The sequence below is a fragment of the Phalacrocorax carbo genome, chromosome 1 (genome assembly GCF_963921805.1).
Source record: "Phalacrocorax carbo chromosome 1, bPhaCar2.1, whole genome shotgun sequence".
Taxonomy (NCBI): Eukaryota; Metazoa; Chordata; class Aves; order Suliformes; family Phalacrocoracidae; genus Phalacrocorax; species Phalacrocorax carbo.
In genome coordinates, this window is record NC_087513.1 from 157,466,130 (window position 1) to 157,485,780 (window position 19,651).

The 19,651-nt window shown below is 37.6% G+C and overlaps 2 protein-coding genes across 3 annotated transcripts in view; one reads left to right on the forward strand and one right to left on the reverse strand.

Moving 5' to 3' along the window:
- METTL21C (methyltransferase 21C, AARS1 lysine) overlaps window positions 1-7,123 on the forward strand; it is a 40,021-nt gene extending 32,898 nt beyond the window's left edge. Inside the window, exons 2-5 of the mRNA XM_064446770.1 lie at window positions 2,862-3,022; window positions 3,817-3,959; window positions 5,391-5,508; window positions 5,804-7,123. Of these exons, the coding sequence (XP_064302840.1) occupies window positions 2,862-3,022; window positions 3,817-3,959; window positions 5,391-5,508; window positions 5,804-6,198 (817 nt within the window). The 3' untranslated portion in view covers window positions 6,199-7,123. The remainder of the gene's footprint in view (window positions 1-2,861; window positions 3,023-3,816; window positions 3,960-5,390; window positions 5,509-5,803) is intronic.
- The window catches only part of TPP2 (tripeptidyl peptidase 2), a 59,002-nt gene continuing 45,909 nt past the window's right edge, over window positions 6,559-19,651 (reverse strand). For both annotated transcript variants that reach the window (XM_064440618.1, XM_064440619.1), the window contains 6 exons: window positions 19,400-19,551; window positions 19,209-19,305; window positions 18,182-18,312; window positions 16,774-16,981; window positions 8,536-8,655; window positions 6,559-7,474 (listed from right to left, as the gene is read on the reverse strand). In XM_064440618.1, the coding sequence (XP_064296688.1) occupies window positions 7,385-7,474; window positions 8,536-8,655; window positions 16,774-16,981; window positions 18,182-18,312; window positions 19,209-19,305; window positions 19,400-19,551 (798 nt within the window). In that variant the 3' untranslated portion in view covers window positions 6,559-7,384. The remainder of the gene's footprint in view (window positions 7,475-8,535; window positions 8,656-16,773; window positions 16,982-18,181; window positions 18,313-19,208; window positions 19,306-19,399; window positions 19,552-19,651) is intronic.

Sequence of the window (19,651 nt, forward strand, 5' to 3'; positions counted from 1 at the left end):
GTAGTCTTCAGGTACAGTTTGTCATTTAAAATGATAAAATAAAGCTGTGCATTGTTAAGGCCAAGATGCTAATATACTTGAATTCTCAAAATTAAAAGACTAAATCTGTCCTGTAGTTTGCAGCTAAAACAAGCCCTACTTTTTACTCCAGTTTATGAAATACGTAATTCATAATTTTGGTAGTAAGCTACATAAAAAAATACAAAACCAAAACCCACCAAACCAAAAACTAACACCACTTTTCTATTTTGCAAAAACTACACCTACGAAAAGATATTATTAGAGCATCTAGAAGCCCCAGCCATACACCGGAGCCCAGTGTGTTAGGTGACATACAAGCACAAAGAGCATGATCTTTACACCACCACCCCACCCCCCCCCCCCCCCAGGTTTACCACCTAAGAACTCAGGTAACTGATGGACTTAAGGACCACAGCAGTCTCACCACAGTACCGGTGTAACCACTAGGCACTGTCTAGACCTGATTGTTTTAAGAAGGGATTTAATTAAAACAACGAAACATCTTGACTTAAGCAGACTCCTCTTTCAGAGGAGCACAAAGGACCAAGCACAAGAAAGCATAGCAATTTTTATTTTGAAAATTTAATGTAATGTGTCTAATTTAATGTAGAATTTAGTCTGTACTGCATGAGTGCTAATGGGGCTGTGTGTATATATATATATATATATATCTCATGATCAGAGATGCAACTGTATTTACTGCAAGTACTTAACAGTGAATTAACAAATATATATTTACTAAGCTTGCTTCCAAGCTATTTTATGGTATGCACTGCTATGCATAGCCAACCGAAATTTTGACCTGTTGCAGTAAAAACTTATCCAAGCAAAGGAAAAAAAGAGATACAGAAGGATCACTTTCTACCCAAACTGACAAGTCAGACAGTCTACTCGTTAAACAAGCTTTTCTGGTTTTTACATATAAGGGTATTGGACAATGCAGTTTCCCCCTGCTTTGTAATTTCAGGATGGGCCTTTCACTTAAATAGGACAGATTTCATGCTACTAGAGCCTTACCAAATAAAGAAACCCCCCCTAAAAAAAAATATCAAAAAAACCCCAAACAAAACTAAGCTTTGAAAATGTAGTGGTTTGCATGTTTAAACATGTCTTCAAGTAAGTGTTTTCTGGCTGTAGCCATCACCAGTTCTAATGTTTCCTAAAACATTAAAACATGACTAGATTTTATTCTAGCTCAAGATATGAAAGGGAGGCCTCACCAAACACCAGAAGTACTTCTGATTGCATGAGATTGCACAGAAACCACTGCTGTTGTAAGGAGGCACAATTTCATGTGTGAAACATGAACACGGATGCATTCACTCATGTGTCAGGGAATGCTGTGACTGCAGCATTATCTTCAGTCTCTGACCTACCATCATCATATCTCAAATTACACACAAAAGGTGTGTAGCTAGAACTTGTTACTAGCTAGATGGAAGCCCTTTGAGGAAAAAAATATGAAGTAATAATAGAAAAAAACAACATCTGCAGAAATCTGTTTACTTCAAAGCACTGTCTTTTCTGAAACCCTACAAAATCACGGCCATGAGCGAGCAAACGCAGTGATCGAGGAGTTAGAACACAAATCCTGTCCTTGTGAATAAACAGAGCAGCAATACGGAATATATGAGGTATCAGTAAAACTGCAACGGTGTCAGTATCATGTGTGCAAATAAACCACCCACACAAGTCAGCAGCCACTCTGCTCCTTAAACTACCTGCAGGCATCGCTGAGCCTCTCCCCCTTCTGGCCAGGATCTCTAGAAGAGCTGCCTGCAGTATGATGCAACCCAAATTCTACGACGCTGTGCCTGCAGTGCATGTGGCTGGAGAGAGCAGACACATACGTGTTCCCAAAAATGAACAGAGGAAGGCCAGTCATGAATAAAAACAGCACACTCCAGCCATCATGGTACATGGGAAGGGTGAACTCGTACAGCCTCCGGCCAGAACAAGTTATAAACCATTTTTTTTCTCTTTATACATATACAAGCACGTGTACACACACGCGCATATACATCGGCCCTATCGCTGAAGAAAACTCCAGTTAACCGAAAAGTTTCACTGGCACACTTCTCCCCAGGCAAACTGAGATCCAGTCCTACTCCTGCTTTTACTGCTTATTAGCTGGTATCAAGCAGTTCCTTCTTAGGCTGGGTGCTGCCCTGTACGCTGAAGATGCACAGTCATTCATAACACACACAGAGTTCTCTAAAAAGGCTTACCTATCCAAACTTCTCACCGCAATTATTTCCCGACTGCGATCTGCATCCTCTGCAGTTCACCACATTTCAGGGTGATTGACGCTGTTCTTGCAGGAAAAGGCAACTATACAAGGAGAGACAAGAAATCGAGAGTACTGGCTGCAGCAAATTAACCAGTTTTATCACAGGAATGCCAAGTCCTAGGTTCTTTGGGAAGCTGCAAATTACACAGATGAGAAGTCAGACATTGAAAGACAGCTCATCTTTCTCAGATGTTGCTTCAGTTGACAGGAGCTCACTTTGCTCTGCGAGTAGCTCACCTTTCATACTGATTAGTGGCATCCATTTAGTGTCATAAGGCTGAGATTTTGCATAAATGGTAAAGTAAACATGATAAAATAATACATATGATAAAAGCTCTGATAGTATTACTGCATTACCAGAAAGTGCTTGCAGCAACTTCCAAAGGAGTGGGGATGTCACCACTCATCACGGCTTCCTGTCCCTTCAGCATGTCACTGAAAAAAACATACTAAAACCAAAGCCCACCAAATGACTGTCTTCTCCCAATCATACCTCATACAAAGAGTGCCCCCAAGCTTTTACAACATTATTTTCCCCCTTCCATTTCAGCTCTTTTGCCATGATCTCTGCCCAGCAGCCACCGTTCCCCAACAAAATTCAAAGAGCAATGGACTGCCAAAGGGAGGAAAAAGAATCCTGCGAAGAGCAGAACGACTCTGAAAACTGCACTTGCGGCTCCAAGTGTGCATCAACAGCAGACTGCAACTCAGGTTTAATCCAATTTAAATACTGCAATTGCCACAGCAGGCTAGCATTTCGTACTTTCACTTTTTTCAGTCCTCAAGTAGTAGATGTCACCGTGTCTCTATTTTCTTTTCCACTGTTTCACCTTATGTTTGTAATTATTATCAGACCAAATCTACAAAAGGGACTATCTCCATAATTAAGACGTATGTTTAAATAGGTCTCTGGATTTTATTTAGACATCTAAGAATCATTTCAAGGTTGTAATCAGAGATACGATTATAATACCTATTAATTGGGCTGGCACTGTTGAAGCTGTGGTATTACAAATGTCAACAGGCTACACTGCTCGAACGCCTACCAAGGACTCCAGACAGGCATCAATTAAAACCCACGCAAGCCAGAGCAGAATTTTTCTTTGCAGTTAAAGATAATTTTGTATCCCCTACATGGCACACTCTGGCATAGTATGAACTAGAGCATACCCCAAAACACAAGCTAACTTGGTCCTGAAAGTCTTGTGGCTGTTACTAGCAGAGTTATATATTTGAATTAGTAGATTTTTCCTAAAAGGCTCATTTCTGTCCATACGCTGCCCACTCAAACACTCAGAACGGCAGGAAATGAGCATTACTGCTTTCGCTCCCCGGCCAGCCAGACCATCCATGTCTGGGCAGCAACCGCTCTCGAGGACAATGGCCTCACAGCTTTTCTAGTCCATGGGCCTACGCACCATCTTCACAAAGTACTTTCTGCTCTTTAACAAGCTGCATACAAACAGCTGCATACAAAAATACAAGTTGTGTCTTTTCTCTCACAGATTCACCAGTAACTCTTAAAATACTACAGAACTGGGTTCCTAAAGTTTCCCACTACTTCGATAAAGAGCACTACACATATGTTGGCCACCAGATCGTCATTCAGGAGTCCATAGAACACTTTGGAGCCGTGGTATGGCCGGGGGTAAGTACGTGACACGGCACCCAGAAAGCTGACACGAAGAAGAGCAAACCACGACAGTGGCACACAAATATTAAGGAAGCTTTCTTAGATGACACTTCTGACAGCAGAGGTTTCCCTGTGCAGAACAAAGCTGAGAAGTACTTCACAGCAGAAAGCTCTGCCTTATGCCAATTTGCCAGTTCACGCCAAAAGAACTGTGGCACGTAAGTATTTGTAATTTGGATGCGGATATTGAAAAAAATTAAGAAAGGTTAACTTGAGAAGAAGCATTCAGCTTCTTCCACGTTTCCACTCAGTCGCTGTTGGGAAGCAAACAATCAGCAGTACGAAAAGGAGGCTGAAAAAAGAAAACTGTGAGAGATTAAATAAGGGAGTTTAAAACAACTAAATATGCTTCTTTTAAAGAACAGGCTGGAACAGTTCCATTGCGGTACAGAAAACCATACCTGAAAACTTCTTCAGTCTTTGCTTCTGCAGTTTGATGCGGACTGAGAAAACTGCCTTTGAGGGAAGGGAGGGTCAACTCATGAAGACATGAAAATTAGGATTTCAGATTTTTTCAGATCCATGTTTATTGAAAAAGCTCACAGATGATGGCAGACAGTTTCAAAACAATAGAGAAAAAGCAAGCATATGGGTGGGTGAAACAGTATCTTATTCTGAAATGTCAGATCATCAGTTCTCGCATTAATCAGGTGTCAGAATGCAGAGGGTGAAACTTTCCAAGAAAATCGAGAGCCTGCACAAATTGGACTGGTGATTCATTAGCTGTCAGCTTTCCCAGAGCAGGTAGCCAGTGTTGCATTATGAAAAGCACAAGAGTTAAAACAGTAACACAACTCTGAAGAAGCAAGAGAGGGAGATTAGTTTCTTTGGCATCAGTTTATGTTGTTTATAAACAGCCGATTTGTGTTCTGTTGATATTTACAAAGGTCTGATAAGCAATACTTCCATACAGTGCAGTTTTTCTTTTTTATCAACAGACAAGTGTTGAGCTGGTAGGTAACAACAACAACAAAAAATCGGTTTTCAAAAAAAATATCTGCTGAAGCCTGAACCTACTTTATGAGAGTGATAATAAACCAGAACATTACTTTTTACATATTGTTAAACCTCTTTTTTGCTGTTCTGACTGTATGGTACACATCTAGACACCGTCTATCTTGAGCTGTCAGAGGACTCACAGTGTATGGAAGTGTGTAGCAAATCCACATCCCACAAACCTAAAACTAAAAATAAGCTGTTTAAAGTTTGGGGTTTTTTTGTGTATATAAAAAACAGGACACAATAATTTTTTCCACATTACATTTCTATGTTACAGCCTTCAGTTTTCATTGTATTTAAAAAAAAACAACCCTGTATAAAAACATCTAATGAGTTTTTGTGCAACTTACCTGTTACCCCCTTATGAATATGTGTTAACTGTTTTAGGCACTGGCTTTATCTCAATATCTGGAATCAAATCAAGAACAATTCAACCTCAAAGATAAAAAAGTTTTGGAAATTGGTGCTGGAACAGGCTTGGTTTCCATTGTGGCCTGTATTTTAGGTTAGTAAATTCACATTTCCTTTTGGATTTCTTGTGAAAGATGATCTACATCTGCCACTGTCGCTTTAAGGCAATGAAGCAACAGCTGAAGTAAACTTTGTCACTGCTTCTTTTTTAAAATGAAAATTACTGTAAAATACTGTTTTGTTAATAAAATAACTACCCTAGTTACTGGTGAGGGCAAAGCTGGGGAAGTTACATAGATAAAGTGGGTGTTTTTATACGTGTGTGTGTGTGTGTATATATATGCTTAACTACATACCTATGAGTTGAAACAAATTTGTGTGTTCTTTAGGAGCTTACGTTACAGCTACTGATTTGCCTGAAGTTCTTGAAAATCTGTCATATAATATTTCAAGAAATATACAGAACATGGATATGCACAAACCTGAAGTGAGAAAACTGGTATGGGGAGAAAGCCTCAATGAAGACTTCCCTGCATCAACTTACCATTACGATTTCTTACTGGCAACTGATGTTGTATACCATCAGGCAGCTCTGGAACCCCTGCTAGCAACAATGGTGTATTTTTGTAAGCCAGGAACAGTATTACTCTGGGCAAATAAATTCAGATTCAGTACAGACTATGAATTTTTGGAAAAACTTTCCAATATATTTAACACAACCATTCTAGCAGAATTCCCAGAATCGAATGTCAAGCTACTTAAAGCCACAGTAAGAGAGAATTAAAGAGAAAACTACTACTAATTCTGATGTAATGGCAGCACCTTATAGTTTGGAATGTTTTGCAGCATTACGGCGCACCTTCTGTGCATCCACATTTGTAAAGTTGCAGTTTTATCTGAGTTTTGCGTTACAAGTTATGAAAAAAACGGTAAGACAAATGACATAGCAATTTGTCTCTGGTTGATACATTTGACCTGTTCAAACAGACCACCTTCACTCCACTGAAGGAACAATGTTAGTAGCAATAGTAAAAAGGCTTTAACAGAAAGCACTGATCTTCCAGGCTGCACTGAGCTTCTGTTGTTTGTAAGGTCTTTTCTTTCAGCAAGTTTCATTTAGATACTCCTTCAGAAAGCAATACAGTTTTCAGCTTCATTACTTGTTTTTATTAATTATAAAATAATCTTTTAAAGTATCAGTGTGCACATGGTGGGTTTTTTTGATCTTCAACTTCGCACATTTATTCTGCTGTGTTGTACATTTTTAACATTATTAAACATATATGTATAGCTTTACAATACCTGATCAAGATTTAACCATCTGGCACTTTTATACATGTATCAGTCTATCCTGATACTCAACTTCACATGGATTTTTGAGTTTGCCTGAAATCACTCCAAAATGAAGATTTACAAGAGCACCTATGCATCAGCAATTCCGAGTTAAACATTGTAACAGTTTGAGAGGTTGAATTTTTCTTAAAAAAAATTAAATGTAAACTCTTGCAGACAATACAGGTAATGATGTCCCGTTACTTTAGTCTAATAAATAAGATTTTAGCTACTCTTGAAGTAGCTTTAAGGCCTTCATACAATTGAAATTAAGATCAAACAAGTTAAAATTCTGTTTACTGTAAAAAATACAGAGCTTTTACAGGTTTGCAGTTAAAAGAACTGTTAAGAACCTAACATGCATGCAAGTAAGCCTTTCCAGCCTAATTCCAATTCCTTGGTGTTGGCAGTTCTGGCACATCCATTGCCAGCAATGGGATGCACAACAAGGAAACTCCCTGATGACAGGAGTTAGGTTAACAGGTATTAAGCTGTACCCAGGTGCCTTTACTGATAAATACACACAATTTAATAATCAGCATTCGGTAATGAAAACATGCATTCCAATAAAAAGTCAAACTTATCTTTTCATATCCTGCCCCATATAAAATCACTTAAAGTTTACAATTGTTGGTTTTCTAGAATACACAGTAATCAGGTGGATACATGACAGGAAGCCAGTTTTCAGTGAAAGTTGCACAATGAGTCCATCCAAGCAACTTCATTAGCTGAAGAAAAAAAAGCAAATATTACAAATTCAGAAGCTCTAGAGCCTTATTCTTTTTAAAGCTTAAGTCCTTCCAATAAACACTGCATTGATGTCAACATCTTACTAAAGATGTCTATTATCAGAAAGATAACAGACTGGAAAACTGGTGATCCTTAGTCCTGAAAGGGGAAAAAGAAAACTATTCTACACGATCTACTGTCTTTCAACTCAACACACAAAAATCTTGTCCTAGGAGTTACAGTAATTCCCATTAATTCTCCATCTATATTCTACTAGTAATAGAATAATAGAATCATTAAGGTTGGAAAAGATCTCTAGGATCATCAAGTCCAACCATCAACCCAACACCACTGTGTCTCCTAAACCATGCCCTGAAGGGCCACAGCTACACATTTTTTGAACACCTCCAGGGTTGGTGACTCCACCACCTCTCTGGGCAGCCTGTTCTAGTGCCTGACCACTCTTGCAGTAAAGAAATTTTTCTTAATATCCAATTTAAACCTCCCCTTGGGGCAGCTTGCTGCCATTTGCTCTTGTCCTATTGCTTTTTACTTGGGAGAACTTGGGAGAAAAGACCAACCCCTGCCTCGCTACAACCTCCTTTCATGTAGTTGCAGAGAGCGATAAGGTCTCCCCTCAGCTTCCTCTTCTCCAGACTAAACAACCCCAGTTCCCTCAACCTCTCCTCACAAGACCTGCTCTCCAATAATTATGGTTAATAATAGTAAAATTAACAGCGGTTAAACAGCAACATAATGAGATTTTAAATAAGCCGAAGATCTTCGGCTAAGTCTACTTTCTTTATATCCCAAAGTAAGTTCCAGAAAGTAAACCTGATAAAAATGTCAGTTACCCACAAACTAGCTATTCGAGAAAAAGAAAGATGAAATCACGATTAAAAATGGAGGCCAACCCACAAAAGCCTGGATAAAGTTAAAATGTTAAGTTTATTGAGTTCTACAGTGTAAAAGGTATCAAAAATTCAAAATATGTATACCTTACTTTTAAAAAGCTTACTCAGCATGGACATAGTCCATTACTTTACCAAATACACCTTACCTGAATGCAGTTTTTCAAGTTGTCCTTTGTTGGCTTCTCTTCTGCAAGTTTTGTGGCAAACTTGAGGCCTCTCCCATACATTTTATTTACCAATGCATGCTTATAGGCAAAAGTCAAAACCTACAACGTGAAAACAAAAACAACTTAGATATTTTAATATTTTAATCTTACAAGGCTTAACAAATAATAGTAGGTTCAGGTAGCAGAAGCGATTTAAACAAAGTAAAACATTTACACAAGATAGCTTGCATTTTTCTTTGCAGTAAAACAGATGATTCACAGTCGTAGTTATAAACATGAATTTCCTAGAGATTATTTCTGAGTTCATGAACATATTTGACTTCAGAACATCTTATGTAACACAAATGTCACTATTCTAATTTTTTTATTCATCACATTTCTAGCTTCTTTGGATTTTCATTCTCTAGAGGCAACTGTATGGTATAAAAAAAATTTAAGAAATCAAGAACAAGGCAGGTATATCTTTGACCCACCGAAACAAAGACCCAATTGAGAGTTTTGATTCCTAGGAAGTCCTAGACTTACTAGAGAAACAAGTATGAATGTACACAGTGAATGATATACACACACACACACACACAGAGAAATGCACGTAATTATAAACAAGCAATGAAGACAGGAAAGCATGAAGACAAGCCTCAGGTTTTGGGTCAGCTCCTCACTACTGGTAATTTAAATTTATTACGAAGAGGTTGATAACACTAATTCTAAAGAGACCGCTTACAATACTTGTCAATGCTATAACTAAATCGTGCAAATGATTGTGTCTACTTAAGAGCTAATGTAAAATAAATCAGGTTCTTAACACCCAAACGCTGACAGCGCTCAGGTGTTCCGAGATAGTTCGTACCATTTCACCAGTTACAGTGCTAAGAATTAGTGCAAGACATTGTTTCATATATTCCCCTTGGAACATTCATAGTAAATAGCTTCCCCCCCATTTTTTTACTGAAGAGTGACATAGCAGCAAAGTTGGTGAATATGGTGGTGTTTCTTTCTACTGCTGACAAAGTTTATGAAATCTCATATTAGAGTTTGCAGTTCACTTCCCCTCACTCATTACAGTATTATTCCTTTCCTCTGACCCCCCCAACAAAAGCTACGTTTTCCCAATGTCCATTTAAAATATCCCATTAAAAAAATCTAATAGAAACACTTCAAGGATGTTCAAAAATAAATATTTTGCATTACAGAAAAAAAAATTAAGAATATAAACATTAAGGAACCTGAGATGCAAATCCTCAAAGATTGAAGAACCTGCCTAATTTTAGCTCCCTGAACACTTCCATTGAACGTTTATCAGACACACAAGTCTTTGTAGGATCAATACTTAAAAGATTGAGCTAAAAAAACCCAAAAAACCCCACATGCTTAAATATCAAGCAAGTAATGGTGTAATTTCAAAGCTCTAAAGTATATGCCAAGCACTCAAAGTTGCTCATTCTTCTTCTGCCTTCAAGTACGTGTTTTGTTATGTTGAAGTATTCACTTAAGCTGTTGTAGCTTAAAACACACACATATATGCAACAATGAGCATACAGCACTATTCACGTACAGATTTTTCCAAATATTGCTATTGGAAGAATACTTTGCATGCTGCACTCTCAATCCAACTATTTTGGATGTCTTCCTAAAGCAACGCACATTAGCAAACACTTCTGAATAACTGCTGAGTGGATCCATTAGCAGGTTTAGTTAGTTAAACTAAACTTCACAAAAAGAAAAAAAATCCCTTCTGTAAAAGACAATAGGACCACAAAACCAAACCAAACAAAAAAAAAAAAGGAAAAAAAGAAAAAAATGCATCAGAGCTCTCAGCAAATAAAACATATCGGAGGCTAACCAGAAATAATGTCACTGCTCTATTAAGAAAGCTCTTACCTGACCCTGTAAGTTTTGAATGGTTATTGAACATCAGTGATAAAGGCAGGAGGAAAGCCACTTGACAGCATTTCTTTCGTAACAGGGCTTCCTAGAGTTTTTGTGGCAAGAAAACAAAGCATTTTACGAAACACCCTTGCTCTGGCCAAATAAAAGTTTGGGTATTTCTAAATGAGAAGAAAAGTTCTCTGCTGGACCAAAAGGTTGAAAACAATGCTCCAAGAGCTCTTGATAAGAGACAATAATTTCTGTCTTAGTGCTTGGAAAAAAAACCACAATCAACTGTATACGACTTAAGTATAACTACTAAAAGGTCATTAGCACTTCAGAAGTTAAGAATAATGCATGAGATGCTTTAAAATCAGAATAGGTTTACAAACAAAAAAATGTTAGATAAGAAATAATACTTTATAACTTGTACACATATTGTTCAAATTAAGCCTTATAATTAAAATACTGCAAGCTTTACAAGATCACGGAAGTGACGATCATGATTCCTTGACATGTGTAAACAATATGTAAACTGAAGTGCTGTTAAGCTGTAACAGAGAAAACAGCTGCTATCTGAATGTATGACAGCACCAAATAAATGAGTTTGTACTATCTAAAAGCAGCTGCTAGATGAAAGAATAGGAATGAATTTTTAAGTATTTGATATTATTTCATAATTCCCATAAAATAATTAAGGTTAGCTTTCAAGTGATATGGCCCAAATATTGGCCAAACAGCAATAAACAAAGGGTAATAAGAAAAAGCAATGCATAATTCTAGGATACTGGGAGGAAATCACTGTTAGATACTATTTTCCCCAAGGTAATTGCCTGTAACTGTGTAAAGCCAGACCCATGAAAGTGGTGGGATGTCCATCTCCTAATTAGCTGCCTCATTTGACACTGGCTACATAAAGATGCATATTTAGGACAGTAAAATGCTGAAGCGATCTCTCCCATGACATCTGCCGGGGCAACGTATTTAAAAGCCTGAAAACACTCTTTAAAAAAAAGTACACTTTTTGGATCCAGCAACACTGAACTACCTAATAAAACTTTTCTAGTATCCTAATATTGTTACCTATGAAAAGGAAAACAGACTTGTATAATCAGTTACTTACATTTTAATCAAATGTTTCAATAATGATCTACATTTACAAGTGATTAAAATACTAGGTTAAGCAATATAATCCATAGATAACACACTCCAACTACTTGCAAGAACACTAAAGTTGTAATGTTTATAATTCCCAGAAAACAAGTTTTTTTCAGGTTCGTATACATTCATGGTAATAAACTAAGGTTTATTAGCTACATTTGTTGACTCCTCTCTGCTCTATCAACTAGCCTATTACAAATAAAAGCAATATTCATATTAAAAAATTGACTTATCGTATTTTCAAGAGAGGGAGGATGTTAAGGGGATCAATTAGAGAGCAACAAGGTTTTGGCAGTGACTGCATATGAACAGCTGGAGGAGACAGCTGCATCTGACACTGCAGGCAGTAATATGAAAAAAAATCCAGGTTAAAGATGTTTAAGAGACAAGATGGGAAGGTCTGGGTCTTTTACTTGTTTTTAAACATGACTTTTTGCTTATCCTCAACAGTTAATTTAAAGGTTGAGAGGCATCAAATTCTACAGAGGAGTCATCCCCAGTAACAAACAGGCAACATCCTACTACTCTCCTGTAGCACTTTTGTTTGAAACTGGAGATTTTGGCCTACAAATTTTAAAGCTATAATCTAGGTAAAAGAAAAATTGCACAACTTGTATCCCATTCATAAAACCCCTAAAGCACTATCACAAATGTGTTAGCATGAATCAAACAAATAGAGCTGTCTCAACTGGAGTTTATTTGAAACATTTTGTGTACATGGGGGACAAATATTTTCTTTCACATTTCATTTAAAATAAACCTTCAGAGACAAGTGATCTAACTAGAACAGCTGAAAGTGTGAACAAATGCACTTACTGTCAAAAGTCGGCACCAGCTTCCCTACGTACTTGCTAAAATACAGGGACAAGCACTTCAATGGAAAACAGGCAATTCAAAGCAACTAACAAATGCTGTGTGGCAACACAGATGTTACACCTGCAGAGGAGAGCTGAAACAAGTCATAGTACTTGGTTTACTAGAGGATGAGCAGAAACGCACAGAGAAGTGATGTTCCTGATTCACCTTTAAAAACAACATAGAAGAAAACATGGTCTCTTTGTTTTCAAAATTTTACTTAGCCTTTTAATCACTGACATCTGGATGAACTTTGACTTGTAGGAAGCGTAGAACTAAACACACTTAGAGCAATGTTTCTACCTAAAGCCATATATATACTTGAATGGTCAGAGCAGTATTCAAGTGCCTTATTTCCATCCTTTCTCACTCAGTTGTTCCATCTTTCGAGTGTCAATGCCACAAAGCCATGCCCACATACAGGAAGAGCTCCACACTTTCGTTTCCAACATAGTGCTTTAGAATAAGCTGGCTGCCCCTTGGGGACTCTCAATGGAAGGACGTTCACACAAGGTCTAGCCCTGATCCTACATCAATACTCCACTCTATCCCTCCTCCTTCCAAACCTCTTCTACTCCCCAAAAGGCAAATGAGTCATGCAAGGTTAGGTGATAGAGCCAAGTCACAACACTTCATTTTATCAGTCTGGTTTAAGTCAGTCCAGGGTAGCATCACAGAAAGGGCATTAAAGCCATAACTTCTTGTTTTCTATACCAAGGTGAATTTTGTCGAGCACAAGCCAGCTGGACTGACAAACATAATCAAAGCTTTTGCCCTTACCCTAGCAGAAATACTTGTTTCTTTGACAGAATCTGTTTTGAAGCCTTAAACGCTACTTGACAAAATTAAGTCCTCAACATTGTTCCTAATCTCCCCATCTCAAAGGGAGGAACAGCACAGTTCCCCTTAAACGGTCAAAACTCCAAATTTTCCTCTAACAGTCTGGAAAATAAAAATATTTGCACTAAGCTATTCAATCTGTTTTTAAAATAGCAAAATATTGCAGAAACACAACAGCATTTTGCACACAACACTGAGGTGGAGATTTATACAACTGTTTCTTCCAAATAGACAGAAGCAGCTGCAAAGGAGGAAGGCCAAAGGCCACTGCAGATATTTAAAACATTCTATTGGCTCATCTCTAGGGCAGAAGACACTTATTTTTATTCAAACAGGAAGCTGAGAGAGCTTTAAGCACAGTGCCACTTACAAAACTTGTCAGCCATTAGAAATAAAAATTAATGAATACTGATCAGACAGCTAGAACATACGATGCAGTTTTGCAGAAATGGATGGAATGAAGGAACTGTAAAGTATTAAGTTAATTTTCGAAGAGAAGTTACAGCCCATGACACACCTGTACAGCTATTCTCACAGTTTACAACACAGACAGTAGGAATACAACTGTATATTTTTTTCTTATGCTTTTTTGTGTCAGGTCATGTCATAATTATGTAGTCTTAGTCATTAGTAGTGACCCTTTAAAAAACAAAAAGCTGTATAAAGCATAACTGGATCCTCATCATAAGTTTATGATTTTGAACAACCACAGACCATTCTGTCATTGGCTGGAAACTGTAGTGCTGACAAATGAAACAGCTGGTTTGAACAGTGTAATTGCTAACTACAGCCAGGTCCTAAGAAACCTACTAGATGGACATGAGACCTGTTAGTAAAGGAAATGAAAAAATATGAACAGCAGCAAGCATGAAACTTCTAGAAAGCAATAAAGGTAAAACAAAAAAGTGTTTTCTCAACTGAAAATAACTCCCTCTGCCCTAGCCTGAGTCCTTTTCTCCAAATCTGTTATCACGGAAAATCATTAGAGTGCTCTACTATCTCCTTACAAAGCAACATTCTCAATCCCATCAAGGCTCAAGTCATTTCTCCCACTCCTCATCCCGTTCAAAGAGTTTCCAGAAAAAGAAAACCTCAAAGTATAGAAGCGAACAATTAAAAGTCTCAGTTCCAATAATCATATGAAAGCTTTAAGTAGCAGCACATATTTCTTTCCCTTCCAACTTTTTTCCCCACCTTATCTATAGGTACAGCTAGGTTTAGAATTACTGAACAGTATCACAGGAGAGATGAGAGGATACATCCATCATGTGATCTTTAGGCATGCTAAATTGATAGCTAGCAAAACTACATCATTACTAACCAACATACATGCTCCCAGATCACAGAAAGCATGAAGAAAACCACCAGAGAAACTAGTGAGCTAAACAAATTACTTGCCAAGCAGTCATGAATCACAAAACGATTCAACATAGAAATGAGCTCTGGAGATTGCCTAGTCCAATCCCCCTGCTCAAAGCAGGGCCAACTATAGTAGGTCACCCTGGATCATGTCCGATTAAGTTTTGACTGCCTCCAAGGACTAAGACTTCACCAACTCTCCAGGCATTTGTGGCATTTCATCACCCTCACAGTAAAAAAAAACAAACAAACAACAAAACCAAACACCCTCCACCCAGACCCCCCCAGAAGAAACATAAGAAAAACTTGGTTCTTGGTTTCTCTAAGCAGAAGTTCCTGTGTTTCAGTTTTTGCCCACTGCCTCTTGTCCTGTCACTGGGAACCACTGGGAAGAGTCTGGCTCCATCTTTACTCCCCCATCATATATCTATACACATACACAAAATCTCCTTGAACTTTCTCTTCTCCAGGGTGGAGTCTCAGACTCTCCTCGTACACAGATGCTCCAGTCCCTCAATCATCTTTGTGGCCCTTGTAATACTGCTTATAGTAGCAATCATAACTGTACCAATACAGGGCAGTTTGTCCAGCAGCAAGACAACACAGAGGATAAACTGTATGAGGGCCAGGCAGGGTTGAGTAAGTGAGGCTATTCACAGGTAAAAGACAGAAAGGCTGCGGAAAAGCACAGTACAAAGATGTACCCCAGGGGTCATTATGATGAGGTATGACAGGCTTATTTATCCATTTTCAGAAGCCACCCATTTAAAATACCCAGAGCACTCTAGAATGTTTCTGGGCTAAAAGTACCATCAACGTACTCGTTTTGGCTAGTTAATTGTCTTCACAGTAACTACTATGGGGCTATGGTTTGGATTTGTGATGGAAATAGTGTTGATAATATACAGATGTTTTCATTGAGAAAAAAAACCAAACATAACAAAGAGCGATAAACTCCCAACAAGATGTCTATATTGGCATTGGCAGTTTTTCCACTGAAATTATTCCCATCAGCTTTAAAAATCAAAAGACAGAAGTAAATCAGGAGTCACTATACTGGAACACAGTACCGTATTTACAAATAGACAGCAAGAAAATCGTGTGCCAGACAATATGATTACAGCACAAAATCTGCTACTGCAGGATATTATAATCACTTAAAGATTAGAATAGGAATGCCGAAGGTAGGTAGGTGTACAAGAACATATATATTAAAAGAAGTGAGGGTAACCTCTATCAACCTTTGTGTTCAGGGCTCCAGCTAAAGCACAAGTTCTTACCAGGAAGATTATTTACTAATAAGGAAATTAAGCAATTTTTTAGTTTGAGAGTTTTTCTTTTGTAACTGTGTGAAGTGCTTTGGCAATTCAACTGAATGATATACAAATACATTGGTCACTTCATCTTCCACTAAAACACAGCTATACCCAAGAGTTACATATAGCAACTAATTAATATTCAGTAACTCTACAGTTAAACATAAAGTCAAACTCTAAAGTTAAAAGCTATGCAAGTAAATCACCTACAATGGGTATGTTTTCTTCTTCTGGAATAGCTGTCTTGAACGAAGCAGACAAAAATTTAAATCTTAGGATTAGGAACCTTGAAATGACAGGGAAAACTGTCCTAATAAATATTAAAGCAATTATTTCTAAGAGTTTCTTCCTTTACCTCTACAAACATTACTGAGAGTAAAACACAAAGCTTCTCTTGTCCATAGTGTGGAAGAGGCTACAGAATGCAGGACTGAACAGAGTAAGGATGCTACATACTTCTCTGTGTGTACAGCTAGAACAGCGTAGAGGCTAATCAAAAATATTCCCTGAAAGGTACAGAAAGAAGTAATTCAGTAAAGCAAGCAGCTTTTCCATGGGAAGCTGGTACTGTTCTATACCCTTCTCTTAACCTCTACATTCACATGCACAGAGATGGGCTTACCACAGATTTGACAGGCTTGGCAAAACCTCTGTGGAAAAAGGTCATTAAGGAATCACAACATACGGGGACAGCATGAAAAAGTAGAAGGGAGGAATGTATGAGGCTGTGCACACAGAGGTGGTACATAATTCCAGGAAAAACCATCAAAAAACACAACATGCAAAAGACGGAAAAAAATCTGCTCTGTGCTCTTACCTTGCTGTCAAAAAGATCAGTCCATTTTGTTGTTTCCCAGAATGTCTCTGTCAAAGCTTCTGAGCAGCTCTCATGATCCTCATCTTTGCCTTCTGCATCACTGGAAGCAGCCCCTTCTTGGGCCTGTAGATGAAGAAGTTGGTCAGCCAGTGCACTTCCTTTTCGACAAAGTGCATCCACTAAAGTAGTCTTCTGTTTTTCCATTTCACTAGAAGAAAAACAGCATGAAAAATACTAAGGGCTTTTTACAGCTACCTCATTAAGAACAGACTGAGTGCTCTACTGAGTTTAAGCTAAGAGTTTACAGCAGTTAGTACACACAAAATGAAAATAAGCACAAAGATTGTTTTTAAAGCGTGGCTATTTACTATAAATTAATCTAACTGTAAAAAATTACCTAGAGACACCATGCATTAAACAAGCTCAATCATTCTTCTAAGTCTGAAATCCTTCGATGCCTTAAGGCAAGGGCAACTCAACATTCTAAAATTGAATACTCCAGCATCTAGAAATATAGCTTTATGGTTCTTGGCATTATAAACAGAGAGAGTCAAATCCACCACTAACATAAGCAGATACAATTCTGCTGACTTCAAAGGAATTGCACCCATTTAAAGCACCATTGAATTTGGTGTTCAATTTCAGATGTTAGATTCAACCACATGACCTAATGGGTCAACTTACCAAGAAATATTTAGAATGAAGTTTATTAGGTCATAGCTTTACTTTTATATCAGCAATTCCAGAACTCTACACAAATATTCTGGATAGCTAGAACAGACAGACTAGTTTTAAAACTGGATTTCTAGAGGATGAGTGGCTTTGTCATGTATGCCTCCCAAATAAAATTTTCCTGTTCTATATGATTTTGCATTGCTTAAAATCAGCCAAGAGGGAGGAATATCTATAAGCTCAAAATTTTGCAATCACTTGTTTTTCTATAGTCCGTGGTATTTAAAACCTAGGCGGGAACACCGGTGTTTTCTGCCATTCCAAGCTGTTTTGACTGTTCGCTAGACAACCAAAAGGTTGCAAAGTATTATGAAAAAGGCAGGTAGCATTCAAAACACACACCTCTAAACCAATATTCTAGTGTCCCTCTGATTTGCAATTAAGCTTGACAAAAAAACTTAATACCCCATTTTTCTGACACATTTAAATACTGAAAGCACCCCTCTATTTTATTTAATATTTTTATGTAAAAATTTGAAAGTTTCAGTGTTCCTGCATTCTGGAGATATAATAAGAGAACAACACAATTTTGCAGTCAAGTTTGAGATTGCCTGTGCCACAAAAAAGTAACACAAGTTATTCAAAAAGGTTATAGTCATTCCGTTTCTTATAAGCAGAGACAAAGGACATAGATTACAGAAATAGGATGCAAGAAAATTATTTACTGGGTAGGTACTTTTTTATAGTAGTTGCATCAGGCCTGGGATCAGTCTTCATGGCAAAATATACTGCTAATGCTGTCTGATCAATATGAGAGATTACAGTATTTGCAGCTTCAACAATTTCATCAAGTCTTTTCATTCGTTCCTAAAGGAAGAATAAAAAAAAGGTGTTTAGCACTATGAAATCACACTAAAACGCTGATACTACTAATATTGCTGCATACCTTTGCAATTATCCTATAACATTAGATAATTCAACATGTCTTTTTCTCTACTTTCTCCAACTTTTGATTAAAAAAAACCCGACTAGAAGTCTGCATTATGAAGATTTCCCATATACGTAGTCTGTTTCACTGAAAACAAACTGTAAAGTATGAGGTGGGTATATGTAAAATGCAGAGTTTACAGAAAGAAAACCACCTTTCAGTACAAATGAATCCTCTTAAATAATGGTAGCAGTTATTCATTTCAGAAATAAATATGAAATCAGAATCAAGTAAACAGAAAAGTATTCAAGCTACTGACATATAAACAAAACTGTTCAAGTTAAACAGAAAAAAGCAGACATATGTAAACTCTTCTGTTCACAGTTTTCATTTTTAGAGAACAATGACAGATAGTGGATTTAGCTGCGTCATTTCAAGGGGTTACTGCCCTCAGCTGCCTGAGCAATTCTGCTAGAAGAAATTGCCAATCCAATAGAGGAATGGAATGGTCTGTGTGCTTCTTTCAGTAACCATCATTTAGAATTATATTCTTGTAGCCTAAACCAGTGAGGAAACTTACAATGTGTTTAACTTAGCAAGGTGTCAGTGATAAGCAAACATACTATAGGTAGGCGTACTTTCTTTCTGCTGTGGGATTAAGTAAATCACGGTCAGTTAGGGAGGCATCTGTCAATCTACTTAGGAATTTCTGCTTTATAGTATTGAGTACAGCTATGGCAGTCAGTTCAAGAACAAACACGTATGAAGAAAGATTCAGTTGGTCAGGCTACATTAATGTGTTGAGACAAATCAAGTTTAGAAAGTGGTAGATAACCTTTTCAGAATCCAGCTGATGAAGTCTTGCAACGTACAATGGAAGATGATTAGGAAAAGCTTCTTTCAACTCATTGTACATGTCAGAAGTATCCAGCCTAGAAGAGAGGAGGACATAGCATGAAAGTACAGATTCTGGATTGTTTTTTGTACACCTGATTCAAGTTTGTGTAGTCATGACAGCAGACGTACTTGGTCATCCACTGAATTTTTAGATCTCTTAAAGCTTCAGCAAATTCTTCTTTTACATCTTTTTCTTTTTCCTGTTCTCTTTCTTTCTCTTTGCTGCCATTTTTACTCTTTGATGGCGATGGTATCAGATGATAGTGAACAGTAAGTACATCCTGGAGGTAGGAGGAGAGACACATACTGAGAGGGATACAGCACACTTTTTTTCTGATGCTATATAAAAGCTAAATCATAGCAAGCAACAACACGTACACT